Source organism: Thamnophis sirtalis, unplaced genomic scaffold, assembly GCF_051295495.1.
Source record: "Thamnophis sirtalis isolate CommonGarterSnake01/CBP01778 unplaced genomic scaffold, rThaSir2_p1.2 scaffold_13, whole genome shotgun sequence".
Taxonomy (NCBI): Eukaryota; Metazoa; Chordata; class Lepidosauria; order Squamata; family Natricidae; genus Thamnophis; species Thamnophis sirtalis.
Window position 1 is genome coordinate 19,526,584 of NW_028261393.1, and position 20,767 is coordinate 19,547,350.

At 41.8% G+C, this 20,767-nt stretch overlaps 1 protein-coding gene across 2 annotated transcripts in view; it reads right to left on the reverse strand.

Moving 5' to 3' along the window:
* Nucleotides 1-9,195: 9,195 nt before the first annotated feature.
* MAN1C1 (mannosidase alpha class 1C member 1) overlaps nt 9,196-20,767 on the reverse strand; it is a 192,914-nt gene continuing 181,342 nt past the window's right edge. For both annotated transcript variants that reach the window (XM_087727048.1, XM_087727047.1), the window contains exons 9-12: nt 16,458-16,677; nt 15,632-15,804; nt 11,729-11,844; nt 9,196-9,841 (exon numbers count right to left, since the gene is read on the reverse strand). In XM_087727048.1, the coding sequence (XP_087583174.1) occupies nt 9,718-9,841; nt 11,729-11,844; nt 15,632-15,804; nt 16,458-16,677 (633 nt within the window). In that variant the 3' untranslated portion in view covers nt 9,196-9,717. The remainder of the gene's footprint in view (nt 9,842-11,728; nt 11,845-15,631; nt 15,805-16,457; nt 16,678-20,767) is intronic.

Sequence of the window (20,767 nt, forward strand, 5' to 3'; positions counted from 1 at the left end):
TTCTCGCAGACCACCAGTGGTCCACGGACCGCCAGTTGGTGACTGCTGGTACAAAGGACTCACAAGTGCTCCTATCTCATATCAAACCATTCTATTGCTTTTTGCCATTGCATTGTTTTTATATCCTTCTCTCTTTGATGAATGCAGTCTTAGAACTTTTTGCATGAAAGCCACATCCCTCTTTAGCTAGCTGTTGTTTGGACAAGTTGCAAATATTAAGTTATTTTAATCTTCTTCCATAAATCACTGTCTACCAGATCCTTACTAAGCCTGCACAGTCATACAGCACTTATGAAATTCCCATATTGATAAAAGAAGAACAGCTATATTTTTTTGATGATGGATTGTGGAATTAAGAACCCCAAACACATGGAATATGTTTCATTTTTGACTTCAGATTACTATTTTTTTGCTCTTTCTCTTTTATGGATCTTTTGCTGTCTAGACCTGGATGTGTGAGAAAGATTAAAATGATGAAACCACCGAAAGTGCTGCCTTCTCTTATTATTTTTAGTGTCACTCTGGTACTATAGGGCTTACATGTGACACTGAGACTGCTGTCCACCTTGATGAATGAATGTAGCTTGATGTACGTAGCCATCAAATGATGGATATGCATTCAGCCACAGGGCAGAAACACAACAGGAGTTTAAAACAGGAGTTCTGTGCTTGAAAAGGTGTAGCAATAATCTGTATGCTTCATTTTTTCTATTGAAACAAGAGGACACCAATTAAACACCCCACCCCACAAAGAAAATAGGAGAGCAGCCCAGCCAGTATCCTTTTTCTGACAGTGGCTCAATAGCTTCCTTTGATTCTGGTGGCAATAGCATTCCTGCTTGTTATTTTTCATGTGTGGTCAGGATCTAAGGAGAAAGAGCATTTTAAGCATTTCCCTTTGCAATTTTATGTTTTTATATCCACATGATTTTGGCTGTGGAGTCCTTAATGACAGTTTTGCAAGTGACTGAATTTCCCCATTTCCATCCTGGTTCTTCTAGCCTTACTAGAACAAATACTAAATTGCTTAGTTTTCTCAGTTCGTGTTGCTGGGGCCCAAAGAGTAGCAGGGAGGACGGGGAAGGAAAGGAAATCCCAGCACAGGAAACCCAAATACCATGGGATGCCATAAACTGTTTTTGAACCAATGCATGATATCCAGAAGGGACACAGTGGTTCAGACACTGAGCTTGTCAATCAAAAAACTCAGCAGTTTGAATCCCTAGCGCCGCGTAATAGAGTGAGCCCCCATTACTTGTTCCAGCTTCTGCCAACCTAGCAGTTCAAAACCATGTAAAAAATCCAAGTAGAAAAATAGGAACCACCTTTGGTGGGAAGGTAACAGCGTTCCGTGCACCTTCGGCATTTAGTCATGGTGGCCACATGACCACGGAGACGTCTTCGGACAGCGCTGGCTCTTCGGCTTTGTAATGGAGATGAGCACCGCCCTCTAGAGTCAGGAACGACTAGCACATATATGCGAGGGGAACCTTTACCTTATGATATCCAGTGCACTTCAGTTTTCTTTCAGTCAGAGCAAAATCTGTGGTATGCCTTTAAAAAAATTCAAGCGGATTCATTTCAACTGTGAGTTTCCTTCCATTCACTTTCTTCTGAAATCAGATAAATATCCAGTCAATTATTTCCATTTTTGGTGTCCCGTTTTTCTGTCTTGCAGTGTCTACTCTACTTTGCCAGCCATCAGATTCCTGCCAAGAGCTTCCCAAACCTCCTCTTGCCCTAGAGTATATGCTTTTTTAAAAAAAATGCTATTAATGCTACCTTTGTCTTTTTCTCAAGAACAGTTGTTAGAACAAGTGTGTCAATCTGCGTGCTACGCAGTTGCTATGTAATTTCATCATTATTTTCCTTCTGTAAGAGGTAATACAATAAATTGTGATATACTTGTAATATATATGCCTTCAGTTTGACATACTTTCTCCTCACTGAAGCACAGCGATATGATTTGCTGTGTTGCACCTTGCACCTCTAGGGGAAAAAAATCCCTTCTTTTCCATGTTGGTTAGATCACAAACTTTTTTGGGGGTGGGTGGGTGTCACGTTTGAAATAACTACACTTTATAAGTTTGTATGTTCTGCTCTTCCAACTGAATTGGCAGCTGCATTTCAAAGGTCAAGAAGTAAGAATCAACCAGGTGGGATTCAAATAATTTAACAACTGGTTATCTGCCCTAATGACCAGCTGGGTAGGCGGGGCTTGGCAGTCACATGACTGGGTGGGCATGGCCAACTCAATGTCAACTAGATCGATGGGCGATTCACCTTAGCTGTTAAAATGTAATAAAGGTTAACTGGAGAGGCAGTTTCTGTAAGCAGGGCAATAAAGATTAGGCTAGAAACAACACCAGAATGTTTCCTTCCTGCCTTCCTTTCAGGATTAGCCCTGTAAAGTGGGAAAAAAACCAAAATGAGATTTCTTCCAACAACCGGTTTTCTGAACTGCTTAGAAAGTTAACAACCGGTTCTCCCAAATAGGTACGAACTGGCTGAATCCCACCACTGGATTCAACTGAAATCTCAAAAGGTGCTTTTTCTTCTTCAAAAGGCAAGTGGGCTGTTTTTTTCCTTGAGGAGGAAGAAGAAAACATTTCACTTCTCATTCAAGAACTTCATCAGTTCTGATGGTTAAGGGATGGAAAGACAGATGGTGGAAGAGGTATGGAAGGATTGTATTTCTTTGCAGTCACCTGGTTGTTAGCACTCTCTGAGGGGTGTTGAGGCCACAGAGGGATTTACCTGTACTCAAGGTCATTTGAATTAGGGTGCAACTGGTTGTTAGAGTTGTAAATTTGGAGATAGGTGGTGCCTTATTCCTCCCCTTTTGTTGAGTCCACCTATGTTAGAATGTTCAATTCTAACATAGGTCGACTCTTTTAACCCTCTTTCAAACCAATCATCCTCTTATTTGAAATTTGCTGTCTTCAAAAAAGTGATCTTTGTTTTTGAAATGCAGATGGGCTGCTAAATCTTGTTCCGATGGATTTGATCTCCTATGTTGTGCCATGTGCTTGTTAAGTGGTTGCTTTGTTTGACCAATCAGTTGGAATTTCACCACTCACAAATTTGCTGTGTTAGAAAATAGAGAATAATAATATACTTTCAACTCTCCTTAATGTGGTAGAACATAGGTCAGTTGCTATTTCTTCAGTTTTTTTCCCCATCCATCTTTTTTCATTTTTTTCCTTTCTCTTTACTATAATGAAGATTCCTACTGTAGCCTGCTACAACATTTAGTAGAAGATAGGGATGGAGAGCATGTAAAGATTTATTTGGATTTCAAAGAATATCCAAGCAAACTGACCTGATCTGCATACATCAGATGTAGTTTACATGTAGGATGGAATGCATTTTACCCCTCAGATTTCACTCCATTGAATTTTATGATCACCATCTTGGTTCAGAAGAATAAACCAAAACGATTTTAAAATAAAAGTTCAAATCTTCTCCAAGTCCTATATGGCTCCCGATGAGTACATAAATAAGACAATGCAGTTTTCTTGGCAATAACAACATGTGATTTGCCACAGCCTTCTTTGAAGATGATAATGATGTTGAATTCTATTGATTTATTCTTCTAATCTACTGCCCTGGGATTTTCTGGAGCTTTCCTAACCAAGTAATCTCTAACCCTTTCATTCTCTCCTCCTCTCTCCCTTTCTTTTTCTATTATTGTTGGTGTATATTTCAAAACTCAATTTATGTTTCCTTGGGATGGTATGTCTGTCAACCCAAATATAATTTAGTATCATTTCTTATTCCCTTACCTTCGCTAGTCTACCCTGGTTATGTCCCCCCCACTTTATATCTCGCTCTTGAATATATACTTACTGGTATATATTTAATATTTTCTTTTCTGTTTTAGTATTTAGTATTTATTGGGATTTATAGGCCGCCCTTTTCCCTGAGGGGACTCAGGGCGGCTTACATTCGTAGGAAAAGGGGAAGTGCAGTATAAAACAAAAACAGTATGTGAGTAAAATAAACAGTAAAAAACACAACTTTCATTCAGCATTCAACACTCGGGCGGGGTGAATTAGAAACTTATCCCCAGGCCTGGCGGGATAGCCAGGTCTTAAGGGCTGTGCGGAACGTCTGGACGGTGGTGAGGGTGCGAATCTCAACGGGGAGGTCGTTCCACAGGGTCGGAGCTGCTACTGAAAAGGCTCTCCTCCGCGTAGTCGCCCCTTCTCTCCCCGCCTTTTCCATTTAATAGTGCGTCATCTGGGTACTTTATCTTCTCCCTACTTTCTTTTCTAGCTTGCTTTCTCTAGCCAGTCATAAAATCTTCCCCACGTCTTGAAGTACTCTGATTCCTCTTTATCCTTTATTTTCATTGTCAACCTATTCATCTCTGCACAATCTAATTTCTTTTTTATTATCTCTTCGTCTGTTGATAGCTTATTTAATTTCCAATTTGGAGCAAATACAATTCTTGCTGCTGTACTTACATGTATAATCAAATAGGTATTCTCTTTCTTGAATTTCTCTGGGATAATACCTAGTAAAAGTAACTCTGGTCTAAATTCTATTTCTTGTTATAACATTTTCTTTAACCATACTCTTATTTTAGACCAATATTTTCTTGCTTCTGCCCACGTCCACCACATGTGGTAGTATGAACCTATTGCTTGTTGACATTTCCAACATTTCGCTGACTTGTCTTTAAACATCTTAGCTAGTTTTCCTGGTGACATGTGCCATCTGTAAAACATTTTGTAGAAGTTTTCTTTGTAAGCTGTTGACATGATTAATTTATAATTCCTTTCCCATAGTTCTTGCCACTTTTCTAGTTCAATCGTATGGCCAAAATTCTTTGCCCAAATTAACATTGTATCTTTTACCACTTCCTTCTTATAGCATAGTTCTTAATAGGTAAGTATATAGTTCCTTGATTATTCTTTATTCCGTTCCCATAAGTATCTTATCCAACTCCGAACTTCCTAAGTTAAAACCATTTTCCCTTTTTTTCATACTTTGATTGTATTTGCAATTGTGAAAACCAACCTATATCAATCCCTTGTTTTTCTAATTCTTGTTTTTGTTTTAGTTCCCCCCTTTCTGTTAAAATATCTTTGTATCTAATAATATTTCTCATACTAATAATATTTGGATGTGTCAATGCTTCCATTGTTGAAAGTCACATTGTTATTTCTAAATAATGTTTCCCTTTCACTCTTTCCCATATTGTTAATAATCCATTTCTTACATAATGTCTTTGAAAATTTCTCATTTTTTCCTTTCTCTTTACTGTAATGAAGATTCCTACTGTAGCCTGCTACAACATTTAGTAGAAGATAGGGATGGAGAGCATGTAAAGATTTCTTTGGATTTCAAAGAATATCCAAGCAAACTGACCTGATCTTTACCTTTCAGATTTCACTCCACTGGATTTTATGATCATCATCTTGGTTCAGAAGAATAAACCAAAACGATTTTAAAATAAAAATTCAAATCTTCTCCAAGACCTATATGGCTCCCAATGAGTACATAAATAAGACCATGCAGTTTTCTTGGCAATAATATCATGTAATTTGCTACAGCCCTCTTCGAAGATGATGATGATGTTGAATTCTATTGATTTATTCGTCTAACCTACTGCCCTGGGATTTTCTGGAGCTTTCCTAACCAAGTAATCTTTAACCCCGTTTAGCTTTTTCAAGATTAGCTAAGGCCCTTGGAAGTTGTATGCAATTTCTAGCTGCCAAATATAATAATGACTCAACTTTTGAGTGTGTCTTTCTTAGATTAAATTAAGTAAAAAAAATACCTCTGGCTACTTTCAAGTTCAAAGTTGCTATGCGTTGAAAACTGCTCTGTTCATTCAGATTTTTAAAGCATTTTACTTTAGATTCTGTAAAGAGTACTGTATATTTGATATCCCTCCTTAGCAGATACTTGTATTGGTTAGAGCAGGGAGAAGAGAAAAATACAGGTAGTCCCCAAGTTATGATCATTTGCTTAAAGTCTGTTTGGAGTTATAATGGTGCTGTGACTTATGACCATCAGAGCATCTCTCAGCATCAGAATTTGGGCACTTGGTAACCAGCATGTATTTTCACTAGTGTCCTGGGGTTATGTGGTTGCCATTGGCGACTTTCCCAGGGGGCTTCGGATGATCAAACTCAATGGGAAAAAACGGGTTTGCATCATGTGGAAAAACAATCATAAAATTGGGCATGACTCACTTAATGACTGCATCACTAGCAATATTAAGGTCTGGTCTGGATTGTGGTGAGGATTATCTGTATGCCCCCAATCATGTCTGGTTCTGGTTTAACCCCTACTTGTCTCAGATGCATTTAGGCAGTAAAATATTATACAGCAATAGGGAAGATATACTTCTTTCAACAGAAAAAACCCCGATATTTCTTCCGTCTTTAAGAACTGCTTTGAAGACTTGTACTCCAAATGCAAGAAATAAGAGAGGCAAGGTCTTTCAGACACATTCTGTGTTGTTTGAATGAAGGTGACAAATAATGCTGCTTCACTGTACTTCAAAATTCAATGGAAATTCTAAAAGGAGCTGGAATGATACCCTTTGATTCATGTCGAAAGGCTTTTTGATTCTGTAAGTGGTCTATTAAAAAAATTTTTTTTTGGTAAATGCTTATTTTGCTGCTAGGAATACCTTGCAAAATGATGACAGGTTCCCAAGGGTAGTTATTTAGGAGTAACTATCCACCTAGGCAGAGATCGCCTGTCTTCTGATCCCAAAGATAAAATATCTAAGGGGACCATTGGACAGCCTGGCCTTTCCCCCACGGCCTCGGCTTCAAGAGCTGCAAATTCAATACAAAACATCTCTTCGGCATCTTGCTCTAATAAGTGCCTTTTCTTTCCTTCTTTAAACCTAGAAAGAAAGCCACCAAGATCTTGGGACAAAGAGAAATGCATCAATTGATCTGAGTACCTGAACAATTGTCTGTGGCGGAGAGAAAGAGAGTAAAAAGAGCTTGCAGAAGTGCAGTTAAATCTGTGGCAAAGAGAAGTTTAAGGAGATGCAATGAATACACACAAACAACTTCAACCAAGGGAACTAACAGATCCTCCCCAACCTGGGGCTTGCTAGCAGTTTTGACTTTAACTACCATCTTCATCAACTGGTATCCACATTAGGAAAGATAAAGGTTCCCCTTTCACATATGTGCTAGTCGTTCTTGACTCTAGGGGGCAGTGCTCATCTCTGTTTCTAAGCCGAAGAGCCAGCGCTGTCCGAAGATGTCTCCATGGTCACGTGGCTGGCATGACTAAACACTGAAAGTGCATGGAATGCTGTTACCTTCCCACCAAAGGTGGTTCCTATTTTTCTATTTGCATTTTTTTACATGCTTTCGAACTGTTAGGTTGGCAGAAGGTGGGACAAGTAATGGGAGCTCACTCTGTAACGCGGCACTAGGGATTCGAACTGCTGAACTGCCTTCTGATGGACAATCTTAGCGTCTTAGCCACTGAGCCACCGCATCCCACTTGGTATCCACATTAGGACTTTATTCAAGGTGAGTAAGAAAAAACACCATCTCCACACCACTCAAGTTTTTAGTTTCTCACTCTTGTCATTTTAAATTGTTTTTATATTGATAAACTGTTGTTATTTTTTTACTGCATTGTAAGCTGCCCAGAGCCATTTTGGATTGTGAGATGGGTAACATATAAATTTATTAAACAAATACATGATTGGTAGTCTACAGATAGTCCCCGACTTAACAATCATTTTGCTTAGTGACCGGTCAAAGTTACAGTGGCCCTAAAGAAAGTGACCCAATGACCATTTTTCACACTTACGACCATTGCAGCATCCCCATCAGGGGTGAGATTCAAAAATTTTAGCAACCGGTTCTGTGCCCCATTGCTGGGTGGTGCGGCCATGGTGGGTATGGCCTACTCAGCCTCCTGCACCATGGCGGGTGTGTATGTGTTTTTCACCATCCCCAGGCTCCGGAGGTTTTCGTCGAGTCTCCGGGAGGGTGAAAATGGCCTCCCATGGGCTCCGGAGGCTGGAAACAAGGTTGTTTCTAGACTTCCAGGAGGCCCAATTTTTGCCCTCCCAGAGCCTCCTGCACTTACCTGGCATACAAAACGGGCCGCGTGGAAACTCCTGGGAGGGGAGGGGCAGGGTGGTGCTAGTCCTTCCAACTACTGGCTTGGTGAACCAGATGTAAAATTAGCAACCGGTCCAAACCGGCTGAATCCCACCCCTGGTTCCCATGGTCACAGGATCAAAATTAGGAATGTATTTACGATGGTTGCTTTGTCCCGGGGGTCATGTAACTCCGTTGTGACCTTCTGACAAGCAAAGCCAATGGGGACACCAGATTCATTGAACAACTGTAATACTAAAACAACTGCAGTGATTCGCTGAACAACTGTGGCGAGAAAGGTGGTAAAATTGGTCAAAACCCACTTAACGACTGTTTCGCTTAGCAAAAGGAATTTTGGGCTTAATTGTGGATGTAAGTCGAGGACTACCTGTACTCAAAAACATAAGGAGGGTAACCATGTTGGGAGAGATTTAACTTCCAGGAGTCAGGATCAGAGGCACAAAGTGTTGTGTTGACTGCCCAGAGGTCACTTAACCGCTGAACTCAAGTGCCGTTCTTGTGCAGATGGATAGGCAAAACCTGTTCAGCAGACACAACTTCACCCATGTGTACAACTGTCTGCTTCGGCACCCCCCCATTTGGCCATTAAATTCTCAGCTTCCAAGAAGCAGAAGCAGCTGATCCACTCTGTCCTTTAGCTCCTCTGGCTTCTGTCCACCATCCTGTCTTTTGGTATTGAAGCATATGCTGTTCTAAGACCCCGTGGGAGCCTGCTCTCCCCATCTGCTGCAGCAGCCAAAAACCAGGGGAATTTGCCAAGGTCCCGGTTGCCTCCAGTTGCCTCTTGGCTGCCTCTTTTCTAACCTTCCGCAGCATCCAGCCACACGTCTCTCTCTCTCTCTCTTTTCTTTTTTTAGCCGACATGAATTTTTATTTCATTTTTCACATCTGAGCATTACAGAAATGAAATCATTACAAATGCCTCGTAAGGTTTTGCTCCAGAGGAAGGGGGGGGGGGGAACAGAATCAAAGGAAAGTGATCAAGCAAAACCCAGGAAAACCCAAAAAAGAAAAGAAAAAGTTGGCAAACGTTTGAAGAGAGTGAAAAGATGGGTGAGGAAAGGGGCAAAGAAAGAAGTGCGTGGGATTTATTAAGACTCCTTAACCAGGATCTCTTGAGATGTGTACAGCTTAAAAAAAAAAGTATAGGTCAGAAAGGTGGGGGAGAAAAATCAATGGTATATATATAAAAAAAAGAGGGAGCAAGTTTGGGGCAAGAAGAATGGCACAAACCGACATCTATTTTATGGCAAACTCCTGATCCTTTGGCCACGCAAAAGCGAAAGTCAGTGGATTCCGTAGAAATTCTTCATAGAAAGGAACATCTGCGATTTTGTCTGTCTTATGGCCCGTAATCAACATCCAATTATCAGGTTATAAGTTTCCTCACAGAGGAAAAAAAACCCCCATGAAGGTGCTTGTTTCACAGTTTTTTTTATACTCCCCGATATAATGCTGTCCGGAATTGGACGAATGCCCCCAAAATACCTTTCCGGGAATATGTGCATTCCTTTACTGGAAAGGAGGAAAAAAAAAAAGAAGCAAGCAAGCAACCCCTCCGGATCCCTTCACAGAACCCAGAAGGGCGAAGTTGCTCCTACTGCATGCTTGTCTTCAGGGCAAAGTCTGTGTGATTCACAGGCAACGGGTGAGCTTCAGTGTTGAACACCCAGTCCTTGAGGGAGAGCACATCATCTTCAGAGAACAGAAGATAGAGATACCTAGAACCAGGAGAGGAACAAAGAAAGCTTGCTGGGTGAAATGGTCAGATATAATTTGTTTATGGCCTACTAGCTGGAAACCCATGCTTCGCTACGAAACTACGTGATTGGGTTGGATATTGATACATTGACACTTAAAGCTTGAAAATTAATGTAGAATGTGTAACTCCTTAGCATTGGAGTGTGTTAGTATAAGGCAACTGGTGGTTGGAAAAGAGTTCTTTTCAGGTGGGGAGGGGGAGTAGAATGTCTAAACTCCCAGCCCACAGGCCGGATGAGTCGTGCGCTGGCCACGCCCACTCCCGGTTTAGCGAAGGGGTAGCATCAGAGTGTGTTAATATAAGGCAATTGGCGGTTGGAACAGAATTCTTTTCTAGTGGGGAGTGGGAGTACAACATCTAACTCCTAAGCATCAGTGTGTTAATATAAGGCAATTGGCAGTTGGAACAGAGTTCTTTCTAGTGGGGAGGGGGAGTACAACATCTAACTCCTAAGCATCAGAGTGTGTTAATATAAAACTGTTTAAGAAATACTAATGATTGGATGGTCATTTCAAAAAATCCTTTCTTAGCAAGCACTTAGTTGCCAAGAGGAGCCTGCATGCCAAATTTCACGTTTGTAGGATTTACAGTTCTGGAGATTTCATGATGAGTGAGTGATATTTGGCTTTTATATGTATAGATGTTAGGCTTGCTACCTTGGTTGGTTTGAGATTAGACTAGGAAGGGGGAACAATGGCCATTTTATGACTTGTGAACTTGAAATCCATAAGTCATCAAATGGCCATCGTTCCCCACCCTTGGATTAGACATGCAACAGAATCTGGACCAGCAGTGTGCCAAATCTTCAAGGTGAACAGTTTAGTGTTGAAACAGGCCTGTTTCAAACTGGCTGTATTTCAACCTCTGAACCCTTTCAAAATGGTTGAAATAGCCCACTTCAAATGGAGAACCACTGTCTGGCACCCAAAACTGTCCTTTGCTGACACCAGAAGCGAAATGACAAGGCTTTAAGGATTTGGTTGTAGATAAGAGATGGGGCCTTGGAAGAATGGATCAACTTAGCACCATTTGTTGAACAACTTTTCAAAGTTATGACAGCACTGGAAAAAAGTGACTCATGGTTGCATTTGCGACGATCACAGTGTCCCAGTGGGAACACGATTAAAATTCGAGGGCTTGGCAACTAGTGTGTTCTCATGATTGTTCCAGCACCCTGGGGGTCACGCGATTACCAACTGTGACCTTCTCAGCCAGTTTCCAACAAAAAAATCACATGGGGGAAGTTGGATTTGCTTATTTACATGTTTCACTTAACAACCATGACAAAGAAGGCTTAAAATTGGGTGTGGCTCACTTAACAACCACCATGCTTAACAAGGGAAAATCCAGTCCCAATTGTGGTCACAAGTCAAGGACTACCTTTATTTTAAAAAATAGTCTGATAAGTTCCTAAAATTGTTTATACCTGTGGTGAAGGGGGAAGTAATTTCTTTATATATTTCTTTTTTTCTTTGCTACATTCTTATTTTTTTTCTTTTCTTCTTTTCTGCACCATCTATTTTCCTTTTTAAGTTGCTATTCATTTTTTTTTATTGTGGCAATTGTAAATTTTATTTACATTACTATATAAAAAAAGAGAGAATTCTGAAGTCAGGCTCACCGTTTGAGTTATTTTTCACAAAAGGCCAGTGGTATTTTGGCCATTTATCAGAACTTGGTCACGGGAATGCAACACTACCACCACAATAAGTGAATTTCCTTCTAAAGATGTTTTTAACTCTGATGTTTGGGGACTGTGAATTCCCCCACGACTTGCTTCATGAAAAAACATCCTCCTTCCCAAACTTCTTTTGACGGTCAAAGATTGAAAATGCCCAGGACTTACTTTAACGTCTCTGCCAGAAAAAAGCTCTGCTGCATGTTGTCATGGCTTGGGGTGGTTGTGTACACATCGCGGATCCCAGAGAAACCAGCTTCGACTCGGCAAAATTTCTCCAGCGCCTGATTTGGAAAGCAAGGAAGAGAAGAAAGTCAACTCGGTTCCAAGAATGGCAAAGCAGTGCTCCTTCATCATCATGGGTGGAGGGAGGCAGTGGTAGTGACCCTACTAGGTGCTGGGCTGCTGAGGGGGAGGGTCCTGAGGGGTTAACCAGCAGCAGGAATCAATGGTGGCTCTGCTTGGCCTCATGAACCCACTTCTGTTCTGACTGAGGCTTCCCAAGAGCATGAAGCAAACTTCTTGTCCCGACAAAAAAACCCTTTTATTAATTGACTGTGAATTCTGCTCGCTCACATCCAGCAAAGTTTTTCGAGGGAGGATTTACAGTCACAGACCTTATCTGGCTTGGAGAGCTGCCAGGCTGATATCTGCAAAACTTGGCAAGGAGTCTCGGAGAATCACGGACTAATTAAGCAAACTAATTGTTTCCTGCAAACTCCACTCCCCTTTCGCTCCTCTTTTATTTCCTCTGGGAGGGGCCATTCATCATATGGCCTTTCTCCCAAGTTGACTCCCATTCTTTAGTTGTTCCCTTTATCTGACAACTCTGCGCATGCACACACTGGGAATAGGCTCCAGCTGTTTGTCTGCCTCACTGATGTCTGACTCTGAAGGCAGCTGATAACTGGCATACGGCTCTGGCCCCCTCTCTGCCTCTGACCCAGAGCCCTCATCAGAGCCTTCCCCAGACTCCAGGACTGGCCCATGTTCCTCCCCAACCTCCTCACTGTCTGAATCTGCTGCCAGTTCTGCTGGCTGCTGGCTGGCCACAACACCCTCAGATGTTGACGGAGATTCTCAGTCATCCAGGTCACGGTTGTCCCAAAGGTGTTCTTTTTTTAAAAGGCACCTGAACTTTCCTCCCTCTTAATGTTAAGGTATTAAAACATTAAGATTGAACAATCCTCTCTCAATAGAGGGGTGGGGGGGAAATATGACATCCCCTATCTCCTGTTTACAACACAGTCCTTTTAACAGTTCCAAGGAAGGTTCCATATCCATTTGCACTATTCAGGTGACTCTGAGGGCACAGATAAAACTTCAAGGTAGCATCAATGACTCTCTAAAAGGATGCAAATGACCAGCTGTGTGCAAGGAGTATAAATCCTTTCCATTCCTCACCATTCAGTCAGAATTGAAGAAGCTTCTTGGATGAAAAACAAAACGCCTTCAAGGAAAAGTGGAGAAAGTCCAGTTGTCTTTTGCAAAATCACCTTTGGGAGCCCTCAGACGGCTGGGCTTCCAGCTGCCCTTTTCTACCCCTCCTGGACTGGGCCAGATGGCCTGTATAGTCTTCCTCCTCTTTGCATCTTCCCATGACTGTTACATGAGGTCAACTGGGTGGCCTAGCATTGCCCAGGGACTGGAGCAGATTCTCCTGGCCTGTTGTCCTACCCTAGCTTCACTTTCAAGGCAATTTGTTTCCAAAAGAAAAAGGAGAGCCAGTCTTCCTTCCATAAATTTCCCTACAGCAATCCTTACTGTAGGATAGAACAGACTGAGGCTAAGATAGCAATAGCAATAGCAGTTAGACTTATATACTGCTTCATAGGGCTTTCAGCCCTCTCTAAGCGGTTTACAGAGTCAGCATATTGCCCCCACAGTCTGGCTCCTCATTTCACCCACCTCGGAAGGATGGAAGGCTGAGTCAACCTTGAGCCGGTGGGATTAGAACCGCTGAACTGCAGATAACAGTCAGCTGAAGTGGCCTGCAGTACTGCACCCTAACCACTGCGCCACCTCGGCTCTGTGGTCACCCTTGGATGGCTAAAGGTAACTATATATAATTGTTTTTGCATTTAAAATAGTGCAGCGCAGTGAAGCTGTTATGGCCATAACAAACACAGTATATACACATAATCTTATCCATTCACTGTCAGTCTATTTAGTATATTATCTATGCTTCTATCCAATCACATTATTTACAATTTGTTCCAGTCTTGTCACCTTGTCTTATACCAATAATAAAATCTGTTCCAAACTTCATAATATTCCGACTCCCCTTTATTTTTTAATTCTAGGGTGAGCCTATCTTCTTTCGCACAGGCCAAGATTTTTCTAAGTTATGTCTAAATCTGATGGGATACCTCCCCCCCCCTCCAATACTGCACATAGGTTATTCACACCGCAGTCAATACATGGATAGCTAAATAAAGCACATCCTTCTTATACCCCTCTGGTATTATGCCTATGAGGAAAATTTCTGGTTTGGACAGAATTTGATCTCCCACCATTTGCTCCAGCTATAATTGTACCATTCTCCAATATCTTCTGGCCTCATTGCATGTCCACCACATATGGGAAAAGGTGCCTGGTGGTTGGTTTTTTTTTTGCACTTCCAACAATTTGGGACCAAATATTTAAACCTTTTGGAGAGCCGTGCTGGGGGAAGGTGCCATCTGTAGAACATCTTGTACAAATTTTCCTTATAAGCCGTGGCCGTTGTTAATTTCTGATTGAGTGTCCAAAGTCTTTCCCATTTAGCCAATTCAACATTGCAACCAAATTTTTTCACCTAGGCAACCATAGTTTCTAAAGGAAACTTTGTTTTGATTCCATGCAAGGATGGGATGGCGGGCATTCCTTGTGTTTTGCAAGGGAACTTAGATAAGAGCCTCAGGAAATCTTTCTGAAGTTTTTCTGAAATTGTGGGTCCTCAAATCTTCATTTTATGTTACATGGAAGCCCATGAAGGATCATCGACTTGGGCGCTGCTGGAATCAAGGTCCTTGTGCTAGGGAAGCTTTTAGTTAAATCCAGCAGGGCTTCTTTTAGAATCCGTAAAGAGACTAGACGTTGTGGCTGCCAGGTGCCACAAACTGAAGGGTACTATTCAGGAGTGCAGCATAGAAGATAGAAGGCTCTGAGCCAGCAGTAGACGTTTATTTATTGATTTGATTTGATCTTGGGGCTGCCCGGCTCTAAATGACTCTTTGCCTTTTTTGTGTATCCCAAAACAGATTGTCATAATTTAGCTGGTTGTCCACTAAGGCTCCAAGATCCCCCTCACAGTCACTGCTATTAAGCCTGCCCTCACCCAGTTTGTATGTTTGCACTTTTGGTTTTCCCTACCTAAGTGTAGGACTTTACTTTTCTCTACACTGAATTTCATTTTGTTAGATAGGGCCCAGTGTTCAAATCTGCCAAGATCCATCTGGATCTTGAACCTATCATCTAGGGTGTTGCCAGCTTAGTAACATCTGCAAATTTGTTAAAGTTCCCCTTCTATTCCCTCATCTAAGTTGTTTGCGAAGATATTGGAGAGTACTCGGCCTAAGATGGAACCTTGTGGCTCCTCACTGCTTACTTCTCTCCATGTAGACTTAGACCCATTAAGGATTACTCGTTGAGTACGGTTTGTCAGCTGGTTGCGAATCCATCTAGTATTGAAGTTATCCCATTTTTTTCTAGCTTACGAAGAAGTAGGTTGTGGTTTACTTTGTCAAATGTCTTACTGAAGTCTAAGTATATTATGTTCACAGTATTTTTCTGGTCTACTAATGTAGTCACTATATTGAAGAATGAAATAAGATTGGTTTGGCATGATCTGTTTTTAATAAATTTGTTTTAAAAACAAATCATAAGGTCTAAGTAAATTACTAAAACATGGATGTCGGGGCCAGATGGCCAGTTAATACCCTTGGCACTGCCTAACAATGCAGCCCCCTTGGCAGAAGTGAGATTCTCACAACTTGAGATGGAAACAAATGTGATCTCCGACAACACCTTCAAACCAACGTTTAGACATTAGTCAAAGGAATCAGGCTCAGAACACTTTTTCTGACTTACTTGGACAGCTTCCCAACCCCACTCTCTGTACTTGGGGTCATGTGTCAATCTCCACAAGTAGAAGTAGCTCTCTACAACCTCGGGGCGCAGGATGTAATAACGATCACTGAGTCGTGTGGCCATTGCTTCCGCTCCAGAATCAAAACGAAATGCTTCAGGGCCCAGGTTGGTATCTAGCCACAGAAACAACAACAAAAACAAAAGCAACAAAACAGAATGGTCAGAGGATGCTTTGATAGCTGCAGAGTCAGCTAAAATTTGCGGTGAATGTGTGAATTCACTAAACAAGAACTATATTAGGAATAATTTCCCTGTGAAATAGAAACATTTTTCAGATCTCTTGGAAGTGAAAAAATGAATTGATCCTAAGCCTTAAGTGCCTGTGAAATTTCCATTATAAACATCTGACCTGGAGAAGCAAACACCATCACTATTCAAGCTCAACTGAAGGAAGTAGACAGATCCTCAGTTTAGACATTAAAAGAGGAAAAAAGATAACCAACCTAGATGTGATAGATTCTCCAGGAGGTGTCTCCAGATAATAAGCCCAATCAGGCTTTTGAACACACGCACTAAAATAAGCCCCCCCCTGAAAATAAGCCCTCCCTGAAGATAACACAGCAGCAGCCATGAGGTGACCCCGCTTGCTGCCTCCTTCACCTCAAAAATAATAAGACCTCCCTGAAAATAAGACCAAGCGCTTGTTTTTTTTTGGGGGGGGGGTCAAAAAATTAAGACCCTGTCTTATTTTCAGGGAAACACGGTATTAACTGTTGAGTACGCAGAACCTTTTTTCAAAAATGGGCTTGGGTTTTTAGATTTTTACCTGAGCGAATGTAAGATTCATGACAAGTGTGTGTGATTTCCCCAGCTAGATCCAAATAGTGCTGTTTCTCTTCTTCCGGGGCGTGTTCCCCTCCAAGGGCGATCATGCCACCAGAAAAGCAAGCCAAGTGCCCCATTTTATGGTCCAAGATGCCTCCTCGCCATTCAGCAATGTAGGTTAGCCCACCGGGCGATTTTTTGACAAGGTGCTTTTCTATGGCCTAAATTTCACAGCATTTGGAAAAAGAGAGAAAGCGAGTTATTTGTGTGGCCTGAAGAAAAATGAAGCAATTTATAAATATGTACACTGGTAGTGTCAAAAACTATGCATGCAAATGGTCCAATGCTTCACCCGATATACACTATATTGCCAAAAGTATTCGCTCACCCATCCCAATAATCAGAATCAGGTGTTCCAATCATTTCCATGGCCACAGTTGTATAAAATCAAGGACCTAGGCATGCAGACTGTTTTTACAAACATTTGTGAAAGAATGGATCGCTCTCAAGAGCTCAGTGAATTCCAGCATGGAACTGTGCTAGGATGCCACCTGCCCAACAAATCCAGTTGTGAAATTTCCCCTCTCCTAAATATTCCAGTCAACTGTCAGCTGTATTATAAGAACGTGGAAGTGTTTGGGAAGTGTTTGGGAATGACAGCAACTCAGCCCTTACAAATGCGCTTCTGGAAGAATGATCAAAAATTCCCATAAACACACCCCTGAACCTTGTGGACAGCCTTCCCAGAAGAGTTGAAGCTGTTATAGCTGCAAAGGGTGGAGCGACGTCATATTGAACCCTATGGATTAGGAATGGGAGGTCACTTAAGTAAGTTCATATACGAGGAAAGGCAGATGAGCGAATACTTTTGGCAATATAGTGTATGAAAGGAGATGGCCATTGTAGTGGTCATCTAGTCTCTGCTTCAAAAAGCTTTGCATCTCAACACCGTACATTGTAATATGGAAACAGACTGGATACGAACTTAAATTGTATCCAGAAACCAATCAGCAACCAATACAGGGCATGAAGAATCAGTGCTATATAATTCCAGTAGCAAGAAGCAGTGAATACACAGGTGGCCTTATAGTGGGCTAGTTGCAGTTTTTAAGCATAGGTTAGTCTTCACTTAACATCCACAATTGTGACTGGAAACTTTGTTATGTATGATGTCATGTCATGTCATGTGATTGTGCCCCTAAGCGACAACAGTTTCACCAGTTCTTGTTGCAATTGTTAAATGAGGCTGCAAGGTTGTTATGTGAAGCACTTGTGTGACTATAATTTGCTGTTTCCTGCTAGTTTCCTCATTGACTTTGGTGGCCAAGACCCAAGGAAGATTCCAAAGGGTGATTGGAGCCACCCATTGGAGGCAGTGAGCATCTGCTGCTTAGAGTAGATAAAAACGGAGTAACACAATAGCTGTATATGAAGGATTTTTAGTATATACAAACACAACTAGTTGATAACCCAGTGTTGTCCGGGTATTTATTTATAGGGGGAAAATATCTGAACCAAATCTAATTTCTAATTTTGGATTTTCCCAATTACCAGAGGGAGCCCCCTTCTGGAGTACTTTGAAACCATTACCATGGCAACTCCACTGCACTGTACAGTAGAAAACATTTTACGGCTGTGCAATAGAAGCCATTTTATGGCACAACAGGCTGTATCTTCACATAACACACACACACCCCAGGGGTTGGGGGTGTCTTACCCCCACAGTATTTGTTTCCAGAGTGCAAGTCATCTGTGTATCATGTTTGGTTGAAATTGTTCGAGGCGTTCCAGAGTTATGCTGGAACACACATACACACAGCCGTTTTTATGTACATAGATATAGATTGTTCTCGAATCTTTTAAAAAGCATAAACAAACATAAAAGCAAAAATACACTAATATTGATTTAAAGAAAAAAAGAAAGCAAAGAGAAAGCAAAAAGTGCAAGGAAAGAGAACTTGAGAAAAAATAAAAAAGGAAGAATAAAGATGTAAAGAAGTGGCTTTTGATAAGTCTTCACAATGGTGGGGAGTGCAATGATATTTTAACTTCTCCTGCCAAAGTTACCACTTCCAAAGCTTTTCAAGAGCTGCAGGCTTTTTTTTTGTCACAGCTGGAGTCCAGCTCTACAATTTGCAGTGCAGATATTCAATTCATCAGGCCAAAGTTAGGCGGAACGGCATTTATCCTCGCCGCCTTTTCTATTGACGTGAACCCATTTACTTGTTGAGCCATTCATCCGTAATTTTATCGGATGAATCAACCCTTAAGGTGTCCGTGAACCAGAGATGACGCAGATTACATAATTGCCTCATTTGTGCGGATGAGATCATCATGCATTGAGGCTCCCTTGCCCTTTCCTCTCATCCTGCAAATGTCCATGATTCAACCAAAACTGAACCACACAACCAGGCTAAAAAAAACCATGAGAAATGCAGAACTCCTTCAGGGATAGGTACCTCTGTGTTGGCAATATTACATCCTCTAGCCCCAAATACAGTCCACTTGGGTTTTTCTCCAGTTTCAAAATAGACTATAGTACACTCTCATTGCTCTTAAAACCTGTGGCTAGTTCGGAGAACACATTAAATCATCTTTTATGGCAATGGGAATAGGATCATCGGATCCTCTGAGTTGCCTATTGCCTTATCCAGCATCACCATAAAGAAGAGTTTGGAACCGTTAAGGCTTTCTTGGCCAATCTTTTGGCTTTCTTGGGCCACATTGAGTGAAGAGGAATTCTCTTAGGAAGCATATAAAATAGATCAGGGATGGCGAACCTTTTCGGCACAGAGTACCCAAACTGGAACGTGCGTGCATGCGTCGGAAACCCAAAGACAATCTGGGCCAGTTCTGGCTGTTTTCTGGGCCATTTTCAGAAAGTTTTCCGGGCCAAAAACAGCCCAAAAACCGGCCCCAAACCGGCACAAAAATGGCCTGATTTTGGGCCGTTTTTGGGCCATTTTCCCAAGACCACCTGGCTGGTGCACATGTTTGTGCTGGAAACCAGAAGAGCAGCTGGCGATGGCATGCATGCCCACAGAGAGGGCTCTGTGTGCCACCTCTGGCACCCGTGCCATCGGTTCGCCATTAAGGAAATAGATAATACAATTAATGTATGCAAAATCACATAACAATGTTAAAAGTTTACTAGCCATGCGGAGCTCCATAAAGCCCATGTGCCACCGGCTGGACACGCCTTGTGTAAGCCTAGTTTTGTTCAGCCATTGTACACAACTTCTCTAACTGAATTCAAAACCTCCTGTGGAGAGCATCCTAGCAGAAGTTGGAACTCAAAATATCTCTTGTGTTTTTCTTTTTCTTGTACAAAAATGCTTGAAATGTTTCAAAGACTTTGCCCTTGGAAACAGGCTGCTTCACCAAGGAAGCAAAAGGGCACCAGAGTTGACGAAGCCGTTTGAAATGGTTTTGATTCTGAATGACTGCCATTTGCCATGTTTCCTGAAGCCAACGAGCCATTCTTAAACGTTAATTATGAAGCAAACTCTTCAAAATTTCGTGTGTCGTGGAGTTTGCTAGTATTAAAAGAAATGAATGAATATAACTGGCTAAGTTATATTTTGGCTAAGTTATATCTTGGCTGCTGTGTAAATTTATTTTGTTACTTTATTGTTTTCATCGTTTTTATACTTTTGGAACCGTAAGCAGTTCCAAGTCATTGACTGAAATGGGTGGCTACAGAAATGGAATAAACAAACAAACCATGGTTAAAACTAACTACTGTTTAGGATTCGGATTCAACCACAAGCTTTTAATTTTCTTCTGAGGCCTCTGTAGAGATGGAAAACCTGGAATGAGAATCCCGTTTGGAAAACATCCTGTTTCTGAATCATGATGCCCAAACCAAACTTAATGTTGGAAGGATGGCTCGGTGGCCTAAGTCAGCCTGGTGATTCTGCGCAAAGGTAAGATCTGAATCTTAGCCAGGGGTGGGCTTCAGATCCTTTAGCAATGGGTTTACTGCCCCATTTGCTGGCTGGGTGTGGTCTAGTTGGCTGTCTCCACCACAATGGGACGGGGGGCATTTTTCACCCTCCCCAGGCTCAAGTCTTTCCTCGAGCCTCTAGGAGGGTGAAAACTGCTTCCTCTGGGCTCTGGACACCAGAAACTAGCCCATTTCCCATCTTCCAGACCTTCTGGGAGGGCCATTTCTCACCCTCCCAAAGGCTCAGGGAAAGCCTCCAGAGCCTGGGAAGGGTGAAAACTGCTTCCCCCGGGCTCCGGAGGCTGGAAACAGGCCCATTTCTGGACTTCTGGAACCTCTGGTAGGCCTGCTTTTTGCCCTTCCAG